The following is a 22,634-nucleotide window of genomic DNA, read 5'->3' as shown; positions in this document are numbered from 1 at the left end:
GAACCCTCCACTGCCAGAGTCCACTCCCTGGGGTCAAGGTTGGTCAGCATCAGCCAGGGTATCTGGAAGACCTGACACACTCTTCACACTTGGAGAAACTGCGAGTTCAGGTGCGTAAGCAACAGATAGTCCATTTTAGGGGGCTTAGATTAAAACATCTGCCTGAATTCTAAGCCTGGAAGGCAAGTTACTCAAGATGGTAAAGTATAAGCAGCACAGGGATGGGAGAAATAGCGAAGTGGCTTACGCAACTGATTTTCATACTTGACATCCCAGAGGGTGCAGGTTCAACCCAATATTGTCATAAGCCAGAGTGGAGCTGAGCTTTAAAAAAAAAAGTGTAAGATTTACTGGATAGGGAGTCGGGTGGTAGCGCAGCAGATTAAGCGCAGGTGGCACAAAGCGCAAGGACCGGCGTTAAGGATCCCGGTTCAAGCCCCTGGCTCCCCACCTGCAGGGAAGTCACTTCACAAGTGGTGAAGCAGGTCTGCAGGTGTCTGTCTTTCTCTCTCCCTCTCTGTCTTCCCCTCCTCTCTCCATCTCTCTGTCCTATCCAACAACAATGACATCAATAACAACAAGAATAACTACAACAGTAAAATAAGGGCAACAAAAGGGAATAAGTAAATAAATAAGAATAAAAATACTTTTGAAAAGAGATTTACTGGTTAACTGAGTTCAAATGTTGAGATTCTGCCTCCATCCCAATAAGCTATAAGACTTCTGGCAAGTGTCTTAGCCGTTCTGAACCCTGCTTTTCCTGCTCTGCAAAATAGAAGTAAAATTGTATCTAGTAAGAATTCATGTAAGGTTTAAGATAATGTTCATATAGAACTGTGCGGGTCGGGTGGTGGCACACCAGGTTAAGCGCATACAGTACCTGCTCAAGGATCTCAGTTCAAGCCCCGGCTCCCCACCTGCAGGGCGGTTACTTCACAAGCAGTAAAGCAGGACTTCCCTCTCGGTCTTCCCTTCCCCCTCTCCATTTCTCTCTGTCCAATCCAATAAAACAGAAAAAAACGGCCATGAGGAGCAGTGGATTCATAGTGCTGGCACTGAGCCCCCCAGTGATAACCCTGGAGGTTTAAAAAAAAAAAAAGAGCCTCCCATGGTGCTTGATAAAGTAGGCATTATCAAGATGTTAGAATGCAGGATGGCAGGTCTGAAGGCCTGCCAAGGAATTCACTTCAATTCAGTCTCTAAGCAGCACAAGGACACAAATGCCTTGGACCTCAGTTGCTTTTCTGTTGTGCCAGGCAGGAATTTATTCAGACCTCAGCTAGAATCATGGAGATTCAGGAAGAGCTAGGGCAGTGTCACCACTATAGCTGGCAAAAGTCATTCACCCTTCCTGTGTCCAGGCCCTTCCCAGTGGGGCTCTGCAGCTTCTTGCAGCAAGAGGTGGAGGCTGTGTCCCACTCCCAACTTGAATGGTCTCTGGTCCTCTGTCAGTGACCCACAGAACATGAAGCAAAGGGCAGGGTGAAGGGCAGGGCTTGGCTTCCCGGTCTAGGCTTCAAGAAACCATGAAAGCTTCTGGTCTCTCTTTGTCCCTTCTTTGGTTTTTGTTTGCTTGTTTTTCGCCTCTAGCCACTGGAGCTCAGTGCCGCTCCTGATGCCACTTTTCCTTTTGTTTTCCACATTTTTTATTTGATAGGATATAGAGACAGAGAGGGAGAGAGAAAGGCAGGCACCTGCAGACCTGATTCACCACTTGTGAAGGGTCCCCACTGCAGGTGGAGAGCAAGGACTTGAACCTAGGTCCTTGTGCTTAGTACTATGTGTGCTTAACCTGGTGCACCACCACCGGACCCACTCCAGTCATTGTTTGTATAAGCCCAGGTTGTGCTGGAGATTGAAAGACCCGGAACAGATGAGCCATCACAGCCTCGTCCTTGCTAGACCAGCCAGTCAACCCAGAGTTGGTCGTAGATGGCTGAGTGACCCCACCTGATAACAGAACCACCACACAGATGGTTCCAACCTAATGTGTCTACCACCGAATCATGAGCTAAGAAACAGTGACTGGCAATAGTCACTGAGGTGTCAGATGGTTTGTCACACAGCAACACTGTGATCAGAGAAAACAAGAAGTCAAGCGGTGAAGCAGGTCTGCAGGTGTCTGTCTTTCTCTCCCCTCTCTGTCTTCCCCTCCTCTCTCCATTTCTCTCTGTCCTATCCAACCATGATGACATCAATAATAACAACAACAACAACAAGGGCAACAAAAGGGAATAAATAAATATTTTTTTAAATTTAAAAAAAGAACATCAGGATCCTGGTGCATGATGGGGGATGGTTGGGGAAGTGAGTGTCTCACAGATACCTAGATATTTGTCATGGTGTGGGTAGGGGGGTTACCTACGTGTCACATACTGTCAACCAGAACCACAAAATTTGGCTGAGTGCCTTAATGTGAGAATGGTAAGGATGGGCAGGGTAGGAACAGCCCTGAAATGCATTATAGCACCTCTCCAGGTTTGTGACACTGGGCAAGTCCCTTTGTCACTGAAGCCCTCCTTTTCCTCAATTTGAAAAAAAAAAAATCACTGGGAGTCAGGTGGTAGTGCAGCAGGTTAAGCGCAGGTGGCGCAAAGCATAAGGACCGGCGTAAGGACCCTGGTTCAAGCCCCCGGCTCCCCACCTGCAGGAGAGTCGCTTCACAAGCGGTGAAGCAGGTCTGCAAGTGTCTAGCTTTCTCTTCCCTCTCTGTCTTCCCCTCCTCTCTCCATTTCTCTCTGTCCTATCCAACAACAACGGCATCATTAACAACTATAACAATAAAACAACAAGGGCAACAAAAGGAAATAAATAAATAAATATTTTAAAAAATACTAACAAATGTGCCACCCCACCAGCAGGGTAGTGCTGAAGCACAAGAAGAAATGGCAGCAAGGAGTCCAGGAGATCCCTCTACCCAGGATGGCCTGACTTGTGAGTGTGGAGTAGGATCTTTCATTGCCAAAGCCAAGAGCAGGTAGAAATGCTCCCAAAAGAAGTGGCAGGGCCCTTTTTGCTTCCTTAGAAGCCCAAGACCTTGGACAGAGGAGCTTCATGAGGGCGGAGAGAGCAGCGTGGCTGAGCCTGGGTACCAACAGCTGAGCATCAGTCAGACCCACCTGTGAACAAATCACAATTCTGCAAACTACTTGCTGGGTAGCCTTGGAGATGCCTTCTGTGCTCCAGTAGCTGTGACTTCTGACATATCAGGGTGATGAGCATAGCAACTCTCATAGGCAGGCAGTGCACATAAAAGGCCAGCAATAACAATTATTATTATTCTGGGAATCCTCCAAGTAAATAAAGTGAAGGAAAGAGGTGCAATTTATTTTAAGTCATCTTTATTAATTTTAAATATTTTATTGGATGGGGCAGAGAAAAATTGAGAAATAATAAGAAGACAGAGAGACATCTACAACCTTGGTTCACCACTCATGAAGCTTTCCCCCTACAAGTGGAGACCGGGGACTTGAACCTGAGTCCTTGTGCACTGCAATGTATGTGCTTAACCAGGTATGCAACCACCTGGTCCCAAGAGTTGCAATCTATCTCAGAAAGTGCTGAAGTCAGTGAATTGAGTGGGCGGTGCTCCACGTCCACGTCCAACTGAGGAGAGCAACGGCACAGGCAGGGTCCCCTCACGGAGAGGCATCAGCCCCACCCGAGCCTCCCTAACTCGGGTCTCAGAGGCTGCTGCCCCAGTTGGGGGCTTGGATCTTGGCAGATGCACAGAGAGGAGACAGCCAGAGTGGAGAATGCAGCAAAAGGGTCCTTGATGTTCTTCCCCACCAGAGACTCGAATGAACATTCTAAGAGATACGGCAGGCTCTGGACCTCTGGGAGAGCTGAGGGGAAAGCCTTGAATTTTTCCTGTTGTTTTTGTGATAATTTTCTTTTCTAAAAATAGGTCAATATTTTTGTCTTAGCTAGCATTCCCACCACCACCTCAGAACTAAAAACCTACCTCCCAGATTATCTCGCATCTGGGACGAGGGCCAGCACTCCCCAAAGCAAGGGTGGCCTCCACCGGCTCTGAGAAAAGGAAGAGACACACAGAATTCAACATTTATCACCCCACCGGTCTGACTAAAGAAGTCATCTCAGATCCTTTTTTTCTTTTTTTGCAAGCAGACAGGATGTAAGTGAATACACAAAAATGCAGACTTATGTTGAGCATAACCAAAGCTTGCGAGACCACACACGCAACGAAGAGCATCTCATACAAGATGACATCATCCATTTCTGTATTGAGTATTGAACTCAACTGCTGATAAATGAATGGATGGAGTCAACAAATGTTCTGAGCATGCACTTTTTCAGCATCTAAAGTCAGCATGAAAAAGATGGTGCTTTTCAAAAGTCAGATCAAAGCAACTATGAAAATAACTACTAGTGTTGCTTGGGGGTGGTGGAGGGAGGCAGGGAGAACTACTGTGTGCTACATCTGTCTTCCAGACAGTGAGGACATCTTGTTTCATGACTCCCAACAACATGATGGGGAAGAAACTCTCATCACTTTCACAGAAGAGGGAACCAAGGCCCAAGTAGTTGAAAGCACTTGCCACAAGCATACAACTCCAAAGTTGAGGTGTTGAGAAGGTGAGAAGGGAGAAGGCTGATGCTGGAGCCCACCTCCTTGGCCACCATATAATTGGGAGTCTTGGTGTGTCTCTCCCTTCCTCCCACCACCCACTGCCCCTACCACCGACTTTCTTACAGTAACTGAAAATTGAAAAATAAAAAAAGAATGTGGTGGGTGTTAAGACCAGAGGTCACAATGAAGGCAGAGCAAGAACATCATTCCCAAGTTCTACTCCTCTGCATCTAGAACTTCCTCTAGGATCTGCCCAGGCCCCACCAATGGACTCTACAATCCTGTCTCTTGATGTGTCCTACACACAGCCGTCTTTGCTCTGGGGTTTGCACACATGGCAGCACATGGGCAGTGTACACTGAAGGCGTGGGAGAGACCGTTGGAATAAGCATATACAAGAATAATAAACCAGACAGAGCGTCACCAGATAGTCGCTTGGATGCCTCGAACTCCCAAATTCAGACTCTTAGCTTTTTAACAGGCCAAAGTCCTACCACTACCAGTTCTACCACTCGTGCTATGTGACTTGGGCCAGTAACACCGCTGGTGTAAACAAATGAGAGTAAGCTGAGGAGCAAGAAGTTTTGTGCTCAGGTTTTGGGAGACATGCATCATCCACTCACACACAATTGCTGGCCACTGGGGAAAAAGGACTCATTCATTCAATAAAATCAGAGCTCTAGGGAGTGAGTGCTAGACACTGACCACCATAGCTACTTTCTTCATCCTCTCTCTAAACTGAGCTTCTTTTTTTTTTCTTGTTCTCTGGGGGTTTTTTTGTTTGTTTGTTTTGGCCACCAGGGTCGTTACTGGGGCTTAGTACTACGAATACACGGCTCCTGGTGGCCTCCCCCCTCCCCCTTAACTTTTTACTAGCTAGGACAGAGAGGATTTGAGAGAAGACCTGCTTCACTGCTCTTCAAGTGTTTCCCCTGAAGGTGAGAATCAGGGGCTTGAACCTGGGTCCTTAAGCTAGTAATATATGCACTTAACCAGGTGTGCCACTGCCCAGTCCCTCAAACTGAGTTTCTTAAGTAGGTGTTAAGAGACAAGAAGACTCGTGGAAGACTGAGAAACGTTATGCATGTACAAACTACGGTATTTACTGTCGACTGTAAAACATTAATCCTCCAATAAAGAAATAAAAAGAGAGAGAGAGAGAGGACTCAATGGAACTGATGGAGAGACAGGAACAAAAGCAGTCCAGGAAGTTAGGAGGGGCCAGAGAATATTTTACAACTCCTCACCTTTCTTTCTAAAGATTCACAGGTCTTTTGTGGTTTAAGATTTTAAGTTTAGAAGACAGGGAAAGACCAGAGCACTGCTCTGTCCCAGCAAATGGAATGTCAGGAATGGAACCTGGGACATGAGGAATTCAAGCCGTACACACTACCCACTGAGCCACCTCCCTGAGGGCAGCAGTGAAGTCGCACTAAACAGACTTAGTGTCTGCAGGACAACCCTTACACACAGCCCTGGCAGAAATCTGTAAGTTCCGATTCACTCAGTGATTGAGTGTCCTCAGAAAGCAGTAAGCCTCCCCCCTCGCCGCCATAGTAGCCCTGAGTTTTAGTTATTGGCTAACTAAAAAGCATCCCCAAGAGCTGCCAAAGGGAGCCTAACTTCTCCATCAAAGTACAGTAGGACTTCTAGAACCTCACCAGACAGTTGCTTGGATGCCTCATAGTTCCAAATTCAGACTCTTGACTTTTTAACAGGTGAAAGTCCTGCCACTATCAGTTCTGCCACTCTTGCTGTGTGACTTGGGCTGGTGACACCTCTGGGCCTCAGTGCCCCCTCCCACCCCATGAATGGAGCCATTCACAGAGACAGCCATCTGGGACAACTAGAACAGTAAACGAGCTAACACATGAAGCCTGTAGAATAGAGACAAGCCCATGCAGCCAGACTCTCACTGTGTACTTTGCCACTGCTTGTGTTGCTACAGTTGTGGACTGAAATTCAAAACAAGTCCTTGTTCTCCTCAAAAGCAGAAACTGGGAATCAAGTGGGCCTGTGGGTTCAAAGACTCAAGACTTTTCCCAAACTGGGATTTTACTTTTGCTTCCCCAGGCTCCTTCTGGCAAAAAAAAAAAAAAAAAAAAAAAGGAAGGTCATAATAAAACATTTTATTCTGCTTTGGTTGGTCGCCAAATCCACTTGGCTTAAAGGATTTGTGGTTTGCAAGGTACCAGTGCTGAGTATCGACTGCTGGAGGGTGTGGCTCAAGGCGGGACTCCTTCTTCACCTGTGACTGCCCTCGAATCTGCTTTTGGACCAGCTCCGAGGGGAAGGCACGGAACCGAAAGACCCCCGTGCTGACAGGGATGGATGCGCAAGGTCCGGGCGCCGCCAGCCACAGCTGCGGGCTGGAGAGCACCTCTCACACCTGACAGGGCAGGTCACTAGGGTGGGCTCCTCATCAGCCTTGGAGGTGTGCACCCCACCTATGCATCCCAGCTGCAGCCTCTCAGCGGGTGCCACAAGCTGAGGTCCCCTCTCCCCAGGCAGCGGCAGCCAGTGACTAGTGACTCATCGTGGTGGGAATGGAGAGGGGGAGAAGACCTCACTTATTTTTTTTATTGCCACCTGGATTATCCATGGGGCTTGGTGCCTAAATGACAAACCCACCACTTCCAGTGGCTATTATTATTATTATTATCATTATTGATAGGACACAGAACATTGAGAGTGAAGGGAAAGAGAGACAGAGATATCTGCAGACCTGCTTCACCACTCATGTAGCCCCCCGACCCCCGCGCACAGGTCAGAAGCGGGGGCTCGAACCCAGGTCCTTGCACATGTGCACTCAACCAGGTGTGCCACCACCAAGCCCCCCGAGAAGACCTGTTTTTTTTTCCCAGTGGTCCCTAGTGAACTGGCAGACACTTGAATCAAATCTCCTGCCTCATGGTCTGGGGCTCTCCCTACTGGTCCTTCTCTTGGCACCCCTGCTCTTTCACAGGGCTCCCCAGTCCACCCCCAACAATTTCATTGCACTCCTGTCTTTACACCCTCTGGGAAGGAGATGTCAAGACAAGTTCCCAGCCTGGAAGGGCCTTGGATGGAACATCGCAAGTGGAAGCCTCGGTTCCCCAACGAGCAGAATGGCTTCCACCCATCAGCTTGTCCCCAAGAGTCTAGGAAAGACTGTGATGCCCAGGGAAGCACTTGGTCTCTGCAGGTGCCCAGCAAACACCATCTCCTTCTGAGTTCCTCAAGCTACACGCTGCTCCCTTGAAAGCAAATGAGTTCTGCAAACACCATCACTGCTTTCACTAAGTGTGGAACAGCATTTCCCCGGGACGAATCACAACAGGCGTTATCAGAAGACACTTCCCATGGGCAGCAACTCATGGGGAGAGTCAGAGCTGGCTGGAGTCTGGCCTTCACACGCTCACACTCAGCACTGATGGTGACTGGCCGAGAGGAGTCTGGAAGGTTCTCTCCCCTGGGCAAGACAGCTGCCTCTGCTTCTGCGAGAGTTCAGCACTAGCTCAGAAAAAACAGCACCCTGCTCGAGGTCTTGGGGAAACATTTCCAGATACTCCAAAAGACACTTTCTGGAGTCCTCTGGGAGCCTGGACCTTCCTGCGAACTTGAGAAAGTGGGTTTGGCAGGGCCAAGGAGAACCAGAAATCAGAGCTGAAACACGACATCCACAAAAACCCTGATGGGGAAAGCAGAGCTATCCCCTGGCCGAGAGTCCAACACAGCACAGAACATCCACTTTAGTGGGAGTGACAAGGAGGGCTGCGCCAACAGTTCTGGGTGTCTCCTCACAAAGACTGGGGGCGGGGGGGTGGGCAACAGAACCCATGACCCCAGGACTCCACACCTATGTTTCAGCTTCCCTGGGGCCTTTCCTCTGTCCCTGTTTGTGCCCAGGACAAGCCTCTCCTCCATCAGAGTTCACGGTATATCTGTCCCCTCACCTGAAACACATGAGTCGATCCAAGAAACCTTCTCACCTGTCAGAGTGAATTTTCTTTTTCACCACCAAGGTTATTGCCCACCTGACTCCACCACTTCTCCTGAGAGCCCTTTTTTGTTTTTTGATTGTTGGTTAGAGACAAAAAGCTGGTCCACTGCTTACAAAGCTTCCCCCCTAAAGGTTCCCCCCTAAAGGTGCTTCCATGTGGTGGCCAGGGGTTCAAACCCAGGTCTTTGCACATAGAAACAGGAGCACTCTACTGGGTGAGCGAGCACCTTCTGGTCTGAGAATCACTCATGCATGAGTCCCTACCCTTAACACAGAGCAAATACTCCGATGTTTAGCGAATGAAAAGGGAAAAGAAGTCAGCCTCTTTGGATAGCCACTGTTACTCTTTAGTTAGATTTAAACAGCTTTGTTCAGTTTTAATAGCCAAAAAATATACCATGAGTCAATTTTTCATTTTCTGTGTCTAGCCCTTTAAAACTTAAAGGAAAAAAAAAAAAAGACTTAAGAGGGAGATAGCATAATGGTTATGCTGAAGACTTTCATGCCTGAGGCTCAGAAGTCCCAGAGTCAATCCCCAGCGCCACCATAAATCAGAGCTGAGCAGTGTCCTCCTTTAAAAAAAGAAAAAAAAAAAAAAAAGGCTGGGAAAACAGCATAATGGTCATGCCTGAGCTTCTGAGGTCCCAGGTTCAATCTCCAGCACCACCATAAGCCAGAGCTGAGCAGGGCTCTTTCTCTCTGCATTCCTCATAAAAATTAATGAATAAATAAGATATTAAAAAGAAATACCTAAGTCTTTGCTCTAAATGAAAACTTTCTGTGATTATAAAAACATCCCATACCATCAAATACTCACACATAGCTATTAAGCACTTGAAACATGGCTAGTTGATGTGGGATTAAGTTCATAATTTTATTTTGCTCACAGTTCAGTTTTTAATTTTAATAGCAATGCATCTGGCGGGTGGCAACTGCCTTGGCAGTGCAGCAGAACTGTCTGGCTTTCTTTTTCCATTCTCAACCTTAGTGCCAACGGAGGATGTTATGTTCTCCTGGGCTCTGAATTGCCTCCTGTTCCTCAGTGAATGATGCTCTGACAACCTTAACAAAGCAAAAAGCCGGCACGTCCTCTATTTCCGGGCCCTTGCTCTGTGCCTGAGCACGGCCATCTTGACATGTCCCAGGAGATGGGGCAGGAAGCCCGTAGCCAGAGAGGAAGCAAGTGCACCCAAGCACCTTGGACTCCGGGGTGTCTGGGTCAGAGAAGAAGGAAGGGGAATGGGTGTGTGTGCCAAAGAAACCCACTGTGGGAGGCTGGAAGCCGGCTGGGCTGCATTTATTTATGTCACAGGGGGTTACAGTTGTCTGCCCTGCAGCTGAGGAACTGGCCACATCTAAGGGAAGCAGACAGAAATCGACTTTGTCCATCTAGCCTGGCACCTACTTCTACTGTTCAAAGGGAGTCAGAAAACTGGGGACGGGGTACAGGAGAAACTATGGGTAGGCACTCTCGGGAGTCGCCAGAAAAAAACCAGCTACTTGCTCCTTTGCCTCCAAACCATGCAAATAACACCTGAAACACTGTCACCCTGCCCACAGGGCAAAGCCCAGCGGCCAAAGCGTGGCAGTAGGGGGACCGAGCAAACCAAGCACTTTAGGAGAGGCTAGGTCTGGAGTGCTCAGTCAAACAGAGCCACCTCCATCCCTTACGCTGATCCAGGACCCCGGAGTGAGTGACAGCTCAGGTCTAGTGAGACACTGACACAGGAATACTCAGATGCGGGAGGAGGAGAGGCTAGTCTGCCATCAGTGTGAGGAGAACATAACATCCTCCCATCAGTGCGCACACGTGCTTGTGTATGTGCGTGTCTGGGGGTGCCCTGAGGTCCCTCAACACCCCAAATCCTCAGTCTGAGCCTGCAGAACCTGTACTACCCACCCCACACACATACCCCCTGTTGACCCCCCTGCTAACCGCAGTGCTTCCCATTCCCTTAACCGAATTACAACTCCTTCACCTGTAATAAGTTCATGAGAAACAAACGCATTCTAGATACTGAACTAAGAAGCCCCTAGATACTGAACTAAGAAGCTAGAGCGGCAGGCGAGGTGGTGTAGTGAATAAAGCATACAGCTCTCAAGCTGGAGGTCCCAAGTTTAGTCCCTGGCATGGTATATGCCAGCATGACACTCTAGTTCTCTCCCCACTCTCATAAATAAATACACCTTTTAAAAATAGCAAAGAAGTTAAATAAATAAATAAGTAAATGGGCAAGGCGGGGTCACACCTGGTTAAATGCACACATTACAGTGTGCAAGGACCCAGGGTTTAAGCCTCCGGTCCCCACCTGCAGGGGGAAAGCTTCATGAGTGGTGAAGCAGAGCTGCAGGTGTCTCTCTGCCTTTTTCCCTCTCTAGCTCCCCCTCCCTTCTCAATTTCTCTCTGTCTCTATCCAGTAATAAGTAAATAATTTCAAAAAAATAATAAAGAGGGTGTCAGGGGGTAGCACAGCGGGTTAAGCGCACGTGTCACAAAGCACAAGGACCGACCAGCATAAAAATCCCGGTTCAAGCCCCGGCTCCCCACCTGCAGGGGAGTCGCTTCACAAGCGGTGAAGCACGTCTGCAGGTGTCTATCTTTCTCTCGCCCTCTCTGTCTTCCCCTCCTCTATCCATTTATCTCTGTCTTATCTTACAATGACGACATCAATGACAGCAATAATAACTGCAACAACAACAAAAAACAAGTGCAACAAAAGGGAAAATAAACTAATAAAATTTAAAATAAATAAATAAGCTAAAGAATACTTCTCAGGCAGAAAGGCGCTAGAGACAAGACTTAGAGTGCCCAAGATTCCAAGGCCCCAGGTTCAATCCCCAGCACCACCATAAGCCAGAGCTGAGCAGTGCTTTGATTGAAAAAAAAAAAGAAGAATTAATTAATTAATCAGCATTTATCTTTTCCTTTCAGGGTTTCCATGCATTTCTTTTCCTTCCCATGTCTGTCACTTATCTACCTTAGCAGTCTATGAACCTTTAATTCCCCCTAGTGTAGGTTATGCTCACTCGGTGCACTAGAGAACTCCTTTGGTAAATTACTCCCAGTCTCCACTGTCTTAAGAAGTGAATACATCCCTCCTAATCAGGTGTGGGGAACTTGTTTCCCCCAAGGGTCATTAGCACATAACATTATTCAATGACCATACAAAATTACTACCTTAAAAAATAGCACTTAGTGTTGCTGTGGAGAAAGAAAGGAAGAAAGAGAGAAAGAATGGAAGGAAGGAAGGAAGGAAGGAAGGAAGGACGGACGAACGAATGAACTCTGGTTGCTCTGGCAGGGCCAGAACAAATGATTCTGCAAACTGCATACAGCCTGTGGGCTGGGCATTCTCCATCCCTGCTCTGAACTATAGACGGGAGTTTCGTCGGTATTTTGGAAATGAACAGAAAATGCCTGGAAACCTTCCTCTGCTCCAGCCTAGTAATTCCAAGTCCAGGATTGATTCAGAGGAAATAATCAAGGATATCCGCAAGACTTAGTTACAAGGATGTTTACATTTGCTGTTGTTTATGATTGTGAATGATCAGAAACAACCTGCTTGTCCTGCAAGTAGGGTTGTTGGGCTGCCTCGTAGGAAGAGACCAACAGGGGGTCGGGCGGTGGCGCAGTGGGTTAAGCGCACGTGGCGCAAAGCGCAGGGACCGGCGTAAGGATCCCGGTTCGAGCCCCCGGCTCCCCACCTGCAGGGGAGTCGCTTCACGGGCGGTGAAGCAGGTCTGCAGGTGTCTATCTTTCTCTCCCCTTCTCTGTCTTCCCCTCCTGTCTCCATTTCTCTCTGTCCTATCCAACAACGAATAGCGTCAACAAGGCCAATAATAATAACCACAACGAGGCTACAACAACAAGGGCAACAAAAGGGGGGAAAAATGGCCTCCAGGAGCGGTGGATTCATGGTGCAGGCACCGAGCCCAACAATAACCCTGGAGAAGAAAAAAAAAAAAAAAAAAGAGACCAACAGTCAGTCACTAAGTCAGTCACCCAACCTCAAAGTAGATCTTGACTCCATGGGCCTGAGCATTATAAGTGGAAGGTGACTAGCTTGAATAATTTAAGGAGAATTTTTTTTAAATAATGTTTTGTTATTAATAGTTTGTTACAATATTTAAAGATTATAATGTTTAGTTCCACACCCACCACCAAAGTTCCCTATCTCCACCCTCCAACCTACAATAAGAAGAATTAATACACAACTGTAAATCTGAAATTAGGCGAAGAGTCTTCAGGAGAGAAGCCTTTGGCTTACAATTCACTTGTCTCAACACCTTCTCAGAGAGAAAAGAAAAAGGAGACAGGAGGAGATATTGGAAGCCCCTCATTTCAAAAGCCACAGTCGACCCAGGCCAGGCGGCAAAATCAGTAGCAGGGGAGGTGGCTCAGTGAGTCTGAAGACCCTGGTTTCGAGGCTGGGGGTATATGTCGCCCTGCCAACACACATGTCCAGCAGAGAAGCAATTACAGAAGCCAGACCTCCTACCTTCTGCACCCCATAAAGAACTTTGGGCCATGCTCCCAGAGAGAGATAAAGAGCAGGGAAATTCCCAATGGAGGGGATGGGATATGGAACTCTGGTGGAAGGAACTGTGTGGAATTGTACCCCTGTTATCTTACAATCATATTAATCATTATTAAATCACTAAAAAAAATGTTTTAAAAGACCCTGGTTTCCATCCCCAGCATCACACAGGACAAACTGGTGTTGTGACCATTCTTTCTTCCTCTTATTAAAGTAAATCTTCCCCCAAAAAAGGTGGGAGCTAGCAGTAGTAAGTAGTAGTGCACAATACTTGCAAGTGAGAGGTGGCAACTTCGATATCCAACACTACCAACAGCCAGAGACGAATGATGCATTGGTTTAAATTAAATTTAAAAAAAGAAGTTACACATCATTTTTTCAGACTGGAAAGTGGCACAGTGGTAACGTGCTACAAGCATCAGGCCCTGAGTTCAATCCCAACAGGGGCACCTGCTGCCTGAGAGAGAGACAGGTACTCTGGAATTCTCCCTTATGAATAAGTAAGACTTTAAGGAATATAAATGGTAATGAGTGGAGATTCCAAAAGCCAGCTTGTAGCCTAGTGGCACTGAAGACCTTACAGCCCCAGCCCTGCCCACCTGCCGATTCCATGCAAGATTCCAACCCCTCTGCCTTTTCTCAGCAGTCCTCTCTGTTCAAAGCACCTCTTCAATTTCTGACAGCCCACTGGGGGTGGGGGGTGTGACAGGACTCGACCTAGTCTGCTTCTTCTACCCAGTCTGCCTTCACTTCCAAAGCCCAGGAGCAGGGCTGAGTGTGGAAGACACAGAAAAGGTTCCGCCTACTTTGCTTTCTTTCAAAGGGCCTTGAGGGCAAGAGCAACGGAAAGCCCTCGCCTCAGCCTGGGAGGAGGGGGCAGGTAGTGTGAAGAGGGTCTGGAGCCACACAAGGACTTTCATGAGTGGTGGTCTCACAAGTGGTGGTCTGAACAGCATGACTGTGAAGAGGCTGCCTGGTCTCCGAGTCCCATGGTTCCCAGGCACACTGGCGGCTTGGGTCTACACACTCACCCCTGTCTTTCACACACACACACACACACACACACACACACACACACACACACACACACACGGCCAATCCAGAGCAGTGACTCTGTCCCAGATGCAGAGCCACAACGTTGGGGATGGCACAGTAACACCAACGCTAGAACAGCTGTCACTGGGCTTGGGCTTGGGGTGGGGAGACAATAACCTTGAGCAGGGTGCTCTGTCTGCAAAACCTGCCTCCCAGAGGAGGCGGGGAGCCTTCTGTGTGACCCTTACACTCCTCTGTCCAAGACGGACCAGCCTTGCCGCTCTGCTACTTCCTCTGAGGTTGGCCATCTCAAGAAATGAGACGGTGGGGCGGGGGCCTACATTGCTAGGGACACTCGTGCGGCAACTGGACACACTGACCACTGCAGAACCAGGTCCCCTCTGCTAAAGCCCTGAGGCTTGTCTCCAGGCGGAAGGAGCCCTGGCCTCCTCCCCCATCACCCATCAGTCAGTTATAGGGTGGGTGGGTGACTGTTAGGGGGGTCTTCAAAGACACCTCTTTCACTGTGTCCTGGAGCCTCCTCTCTTCTGCAGAGAGTACTGCGGGTGGGGAAGAAAGGGCCCCCAGCACTGGACTCCAATGAAGGTCCCAGACACCCCACTCCAGTCCCCTCCCCCCACCCCAGCCCACTCTCTCGGGGCTACTCTGTGGCGGAGAAGCTTGAAGCCCCGAGAGGAGAGGAAGGGAGGGGGTCCCCCAGGGTCTCCCCCCTAACCCCAGGACTCCCAAGCGGAGTCGTCCCTGGGGTCCCCGCGGCGCCCGGGATGCAAGCAGCCCAGGAGAGGCGAGGCAGGCGCGCACGCAGAGTTGAGCGGAGTGGCGCTGAGGACACCGCGGGCCAGTGGAGCCGGGGACCCCGGGGTGGGGGCGCCCTGCCGGGCCCCTCCGCCGCCCTCGGCCGGCCGCAGGCACCCTGAAGTCGCCGCCACCCCGCACACCCCCGGACGGGGCCGGAAAGGCGGCGGCGGCGCCCGGGACACTCACCAGCGCGTGTTGTCGTGGAAGTGCTCCAGCACCGCGTAGCCGAAGAAGGAGCCGGCGGGGCCCTGGAAGCGCACGGGGCGCTGCGGGTCCAGGTTGTAGGCGCCCGCGGGGGAGCCCGCCGCCAGCAGCACCAGGAGCAGCGCGCCGAGCCCCCGGCCGCCCCTCCGCGCCGCCGGGCCGCCCATCCCCAGCCGGCCGCCGCCCTCCCCGCGGCTGCCCGCCAGCTGCGCGCCCCGGAGGCTCGGGGAGCCGCGTGCGCGCTCGGAGCTCGGACCCCGGCGGGCGGTGGCGCGGGGCCGGGGCGGTGGGCTGGGTGCGCGGGCCGCGTCCTCCGTGCGGCCGAGAAGGCTGCGCGCTCCGAGCGAGCCGGCGAGCGAGCGGTCCCGGGCCAGGCGCCGGTCGACTGCGAGCGAGAAACAGGCGCGCCCGCGGGGTGGGCGGCCGGCCCGGGAGACCCGCGTGCGGCCACATGGCGCAGCCGCGCCCCCTGCCGGCCGCCAGAGCCCCGCGCGCCTCCGCCCGGACGCCCCCCACCCTCCCCGCCCTGGGCGCTGACCTAGATGTGTGTCCCGTGGACAGCTCGGCAAGGTGGACAGGTTGAAAATATTGTGGAAGAAAAGAACAGGGTCTCATAGACTTGGGCGGGTCCAATACCAAAAGGCCTAACACGTCGTGTGTGGCGTTATAGTTCTAGAACCTGTGGAGCAAGAGTGTCGTCTAGAAAAAGATGTATTTTTCAAAGAGTTGGAAACTCCCCACGTTTCTCTGAAGACCTAAAGATTCTAGCTTGGAGATCCTCAAACTAGAAAATCAAATGTAATTTATTTTATAAATGTAAATTTACAATATATATATTTATTTATATGTAATTATATATGGTCCCAGGCCACCCTGATCCTCTCGGCAGCTGCTTGCTTCTCAGCCTCTCAAAACCAGAGACCACAGGAACTGGGGGGCAGGGGTGAGTTTACAGTCTAGACCTGCCATCTGCTGTGAGAGCCTGTAGGCAGCAAGGGCTCCATAAATGAATGACAATAGCCACGTGGGACTAAGGAGCATGCCCTCCACCCCATATTATACTATTTAGTCTCCTACACCAGAGATCTTTAGGTGGGGGCTCTTCCCCAGAAGCTTCACAGCACCTGGGGGCAGCTGGGGGACTAGACTGAGGAGCCTGGATCAAGCCCCAGAGTGCTGTTCTGATATCTCTCCCAAATGGAGAGATATCAGAACATCTTAGATGACATAAATAACATTAATCTCTTTTGACAGAATAAATGTGCACACAATATTATGCATGAAGACCCAGGTTCAAGCCCCTGGTCCCCACCTGCAGGGGTGAAGATTCACAAGGGGTGAAGTAGTGTCACAGATCTCTTTGCCTTCCTCTCTCCCCTTTCCTTTCTCAATTTCTCTTTGTCCTATCAAATAAAATAAATAAATAATAACTAAAACACCTGGGAACCTATTAAATGTGCAAATCAGCAGATCCTCCCACAGACCTGAATCAGAAAGGGGGAAGGGGACAGTCCTGTGATACATTCCACCAGACAGAAAACACATCATCTTAACTAGCTTTATAGAACAGTTTTGTGGCATCAAGTGCATTCATATTGCTGTGCTGTCACCACCTCACTCCAAAACATTTCTTGTCTTGTGAAACTGAAACTCTCTACCCCTTAAACAGCAGCTCCCTCCTTTGCCAGAGGTCCTGAAAACAACCACCCATTATTCTCCCTTTGTACGTCGATTATTCAAGTGCTTCCTCTAAGTCGAATCTTAAATAGCATTTTCCTCTTTGTGGCTGGTTTATACCACTTAGCATTCATGTTCTCAAGATTCATCCATGTGGTAACATCTATGAGAATCCCCTTCCTTTTTAAAGCTGGTTAATATTCCATTGTATGTAGTCCATCTTCTTGATGGACCTGCTGGTGGACACTTAATTTGCTCCCACCATTTAACTATGATGAAGAATGCCGCTGTGAACATAATTGTATAGCTATCTGTTCTAATCCCTGCCTTTGATTTTTAGGGTATCCACTGGAAGTGCAATTACTGGATCATATGGTAGTTCTATGTTTAGTGTTTTGAAGGCCTGCCATGTGACTTTCCGCAGCAATTCAAATTATTTGACATTCCCACAAGCAGCACAGAAAATTCTCACTTCTTAACAATCTCACAACATTGCTTATTTGATACACGTGGCAGGGCGTTCAAATGGAAGTGAGGTGGTCATTCAACCTGGTTTTGATTTTCATGTAATGACTGTTGATATTTGAACCCTGGTCCTTGCACATGGTAATGTGTGCACTCAACCAGGAGTGCCACTGGCCCACTCCTGCCCCAAGTTCTTTCTGCATCTGAGCTGCCCTGCCTCACCACTGACAGGCCAGCTTCCAGGTTGTCTCTGGCAGAGCTCTCAAACACCATGCTGAAACGTCTACATCCCTGGGCTTCTCTTCATAAGAGCGTCTGTCTCCATAATGCATTTGGTGCAGGTCTCTGAGTGACTGTGTCTTGTCCTATCAGCATAAATAAAAATAAATAAACAAAGCACTTGGGAATCTGTTAAAGATACAAATCAGACCTGAATCATAAAGGGGAAAGAGGAACGTGTCTTGCAGAATCAATGTGGGTACAGTGAGCAGAGCAGGTGCTACTGCAAGCCTGCTGACTGACCAACTTCTTTATAAGTAACTCATTAATATTATTGGCCTGACATTAGCTTACAAAATTATAAGGTGCCAAGGTCGTGTGTGTGTGTGTGTGTGCATATTTGTGTGTGCCTGTGTGTGCATGTGTGTGTGTGTACAACTCAACCACAACCGCCTCAAAGTTCCTATGCTCCATCCTTCCTTGTGAAAACCACCAGTTTTCAGAGTCTGAGACACTTTGGTTACTAAACTTTTTTTTTCACAAGTTCACTGGCTGAGCAACCAATTTTAAAGCAGGTGTATATGCTATATACTGAACACTGTACAAAACATTTTGGGTCAATTTTTATCTCATTTAAATCACACAATGGTGTAATTAGAAACTGGATTGTTCTCTCAATGACTGTAGATCCATATCCAGTGAGAATGGACTATATCACAGGCCTAGAATCTTCAAAACTCCTGCAGCCAGATAGGCTTCTAAATTCAGAGTTTCTCAGCATTAAGAAGATAACATGAGGGCCTGGCAGTAGTGCAGCGGCTTAAGTGCACATGGCGCAAAACACAAGGATCAGCGCAAGGATCCCGGTTCCACCCCCAGGCTCCCCACCTGCAGAGGGGTTGCTTCCAAGAGGTGAAGCAGGTCTGCAGGTGTCTATCTTTTGCTACCCCGTCTGTCTTCTCTTCCTCTCCATTTCTCTCTGTCCTATCCAACAACAACAGAAATAGCAACAATAGCAATAACAAGGGCACCAAAAATGGGAAAGAGAGCCTGTAGGAGCAGTGGATTCATAATGCAGGCACTGAGCCCCAGCAATAACCCTGGAAGCAAATAAATAAATATAAATTAAAAATTTAAAAAGATAATGTAACACAACCGCCATATATTATAGATCTGCCACATAAGTCAAATATAAGACCAGATAACAAGATATGTGAGTATTCATACACATGGTCGATCAGCAGAATCACTGCCTTCCAAAAGGAGGGAATCACAATGATTGTGCTTAGCATGGGATACATTTTTCAAACTCAAAGAATAACCTACCATGCCAAATAGGAATGTTCTACTTCCAGGTAGTGAAGGAAACCTGTGACTAGTCATAACACAGCAGGAAGTGAATGTAACACCGGAGTACTAGTAGATCAGTTAAGATAAGGTTTTGCCACTAGATCATTTTGGAGAAACCAGATTTTCAGAATTTGTCTATTCCAGAATTGTAAAATCAATCCATCCCCACTTTATACATGAGAAAAAAAATAAGATGCACAGAGCTTAAGGGAAGTGCTAGAGGACAGCTTAACCAGTAGGATGTGTGCCTTGGCATGTGTACAACCAGGGTTCAACCCCTGGCACCACATGACAGTGCAATAACACTGGGGGAAGCTCCCTTCCCCTAATGGCTCTCTCTCTCCGTCTCCGTCCCTCTCTCTCTCTCTCTCTCTCTCTATATATATATATATATATATATATATAATAAAAAGTAAAGAAAAATAATGAGAATGTTGACCTGGGTGCAGTGAAATTACACATGCACCAGTACAACAAAGGAGAAGAAAGGGATTGGGAAAAATATAGATATTAATAATGCAATCTCATCAGTCCTCTGTACTGACGAAGGCAGAGCATGTATTTACACCTACACACACACACACACACGCACACACACACGCACACACTGCAGCATATTACTCTCCTCCTTTTCTATTGCTCTATCACTTTGTCACAAAGCAAGAAAGAAACGGCTGCAGCAACAGTGGAGTTGTGTGCAGGCACTGAGCCTGAGCCAAAATATAAGTTAAAATAAAATAATAAAGTCTAAAAGGATGACAGATAATACTAATTATAATGCAAAAATAAATAAATAAAAGCAGGGAGGAGGAGACAAGGGTAACATTTGTATTTTTCACTTATTTAGTTATGGGTTGACCTGGAGTCTCCCAGGGGTACAACTTTACCATTGTAGGCAACTATTATTATTTTTTAGGTGGGGGGAGGGAGAAGATACCACAGCACCAGAGCTTCCTCCATGGCCAACGAACCTCCCATGTGGTCCTGGGACTCGAACTCGGGTCTCACAGTTGTTGCTCACATCTCAGAGGAGAATCTCAGGGTGCAAATTCTTTTTTTTTAATTTTTTAAATTTTACTTATTTATTTTCCCTTTTGTTGCCTTTGTTGTCTTTTTATTGTTGTTGTAGTTATTATTGTTATTGACATCATCGTTGTTAGATAGGACAGAGAGAAATGGAGAGAGGAGGGGAAGACAGAGTGGGAGAGAAAGATAGACACCTGCAGACCACCTGTGGAGCGACTCCCCTGCAGGTGGGGAGCCGGAGGCTCCAACGGGGATCCTTACACTGGTCCTTGCGCCACCTGCGCTTATTCCACTGCGTTACCTCCCTCAAGATGCAAATTCTGCCAGCAGCCAAGGAGATGTATTGGGTGTATATAGGACAGGAAAGGGGGGAGGGCAGTTATGAACAAAAATGTACCCCTGGGGGCCAGGTTAAGCACACATAGCACAAAGCGCAAGGACACGCTCAAGGTCACACTCAAGGATCCCGGTTTGAGCCCCCCTCCCCATGCTTCGCAAGTGGTGAAGCAGGTCTGCAGGTGACTAACTTTCTCTCCCCCTCTCTGTCTTCCCCTCCTCTCTCAGTTTCTCTCTGTTTTAGCCAACAACAAAAGCAGCTATGATAATGACAGCAACAGCAGCATCAACAGTGGGGGGAAAAAAGATGGCTACCAGGAGCGCCAGTGGGCAGGTCAGAAGAGATTCTCTATCAATGCAAGTCCTATACTTTGTCTCCAGTGTCACTGCCCAACTGTTTGCTTCCTGGACTTCTTCAGATAAATTCAACTTATTCATTTTATAATGTTCCTGATAGCTCCGCTCTTGGATAGAGACAGGCAAGGGGGAGACAGCGAGAAAGAAAGGTACCTGCAGCACTGCCTCGCCACCCATGATGCTTCCCCATCCCCCTCCCCCATGGGTGGGTACTGAGCGCTCAACCCCAGGTCCTTGTGCACTCAGCCAAATGCATTACCACTCAGCATTACCCTCTAAAATCCCTTTTATCCATAGCCTGGAAATTTGCTTCTACAAGGTGGTTTTAGCTTTTTGTCTCTCATGGTGCCTTGTCTCTTAGTGCACTATGTATAAGTGTGAGTTTATGTTCCTTGAACCTTTGTTTGGAATATCTCCCTTCACAAACGATTTGTATTTATGCCGGCCAACTGTCTGGGGCACTATTGATTCATCATTACTTTAACCTAAATTTTTGGTGTGGGTTGTTTTTTTTTCCTGCTATACATGTAGCATACTGTAGGTTTATGATTCAGTATTGCCAAGAATTTATTTATTTATTTATTTATTTATGAGAAAGATAGGAGGAGAGGGAAAGAACCAGACATCACTCTGGCACATGTGCTGCCAGGGATCAAACTCATGACCTCATGCTTTAGAGTCCAAAGTTTCATCACTACGCCACCTCCCGGACCACTTGCCAAGAAATTCTTTATCCTTTTATTTTATTTTATTTTATTTCATTCTACCAAGAGCATAAGAGGCCAAAAACAGGACAGATTTCTTACAGTCTCTCTCTCAGATATTGTCCTAGTTCACTTCTTGGTTTGGGGGTCTCAAGTCTCACAACCTGACTACCGCCAGACTTAGGTACAAGGCTTAGTTTATATGGAATCCGATTAAGTCCAAATATACCCAAGATGATTACTGTGCTCACCTTTCCTCCAAATAAACTTCTTTTCTTCATTATTCAACCTCTGAACATTTGCTTTCTTTTCTTCCCAGCTCAGCAATCTAGGATTCATTTTTATTCTGCAATTTTGGGTACACGTGGCACCAGAAAAGATTCCCAGACATCTGGGCATTCATTTCACCAATTTCCAAAGGAAAGCACACTAATTTTTTATTTTTTAATTATTTGTCTGTTAATTGGATAGAGACAGAGAGAAATCAAGAGGGAAGAAGAGATAGAAAGAAAAGGAAATATGGGGGTCAGCTGGTAGCTCATTGGGTTAAGTGCACATGCACAAAACACAAGAATGGCGTATTGATCCCGGTTCAAGCCCCCGGCTCCCCACCTGCAAGGGGGTCACTTCACAAGAGGTGAAATGGGTCTGCAAGTGTCTATCTTTCTCTCTCCCTCTCTGTCTTCCTCTCCTCGCTCAATTTCTTTCTGTCCTATCCAACAACAGCAATGGCAACAATAGTAATAATGACAACAACAAGGGCAACAAAATGGTAAAAATAAATAAATAAATAAATAAATAATGGCCTCTAGGAGCAGTAGATTCGAAATGCAGGCACAGAGCCCCAACAATAACCCTGGAGGCAAGAAAAAAGAAAGAAAGGGAAATAAAAAGAAAATTGTGAAGCCCCCCCCAGGCAGGTTAGGACCAGAGACTTGAGCCTGGGTCCTTGTGCCCTGTAGCATGTGCATTCAACCACAGGCCCCACCACTCAGCCCTTCACTAATTTTTAAAAATATTTTACTTATTTATTGATGTCTTTATTCATTTTGGACAGAGACAGCAATCAAGAGTGAATGGGGGCATAAAGAGAGACAGAGAGACACCTGTAGCATTGCTTCACCTGCAGTGGAGACCCCAGCTTGACTCCAGGTCCTTGCACATGGTAATGTGTAATGTGTACACTCAACCAACAGTTAATCTTGTTTTTTAAAGTCAGTCCTTATGAACAAAACTTGGTTCTTCTACAGTGTCCAATCTAAGCAGTACAATCTCCACTATCTGGTTGGATCAGTGCTCACAGCATACAGTCTCCGCTATGTAGATGA

The 22,634-nt window shown here is 47.9% G+C and overlaps 1 protein-coding gene across 1 annotated transcript in view; it reads right to left on the bottom strand.

The window, feature by feature from the left end:
- Positions 1–15,593, bottom strand: part of ITGA9 (integrin subunit alpha 9) — a 399,146-nt gene extending 383,553 nt beyond the window's left edge. Inside the window, exon 1 of the mRNA XM_060180609.1 lies at positions 15,155–15,593. Within this exon, the coding sequence (XP_060036592.1) occupies positions 15,155–15,339 (185 nt within the window). The 5' untranslated portion in view covers positions 15,340–15,593. The remainder of the gene's footprint in view (positions 1–15,154) is intronic.
- Between the last annotated feature and the right edge of the window lie 7,041 nt (positions 15,594–22,634).

The sequence above is a fragment of the Erinaceus europaeus genome, chromosome 21 (assembly GCF_950295315.1).
Source record: "Erinaceus europaeus chromosome 21, mEriEur2.1, whole genome shotgun sequence".
NCBI classification, from domain to species: domain Eukaryota; kingdom Metazoa; phylum Chordata; class Mammalia; order Eulipotyphla; family Erinaceidae; genus Erinaceus; species Erinaceus europaeus.
The sequence above is the reverse complement of the archived record's forward strand: the minus strand, read 5'-3'. Positions and strand labels throughout refer to the sequence as shown.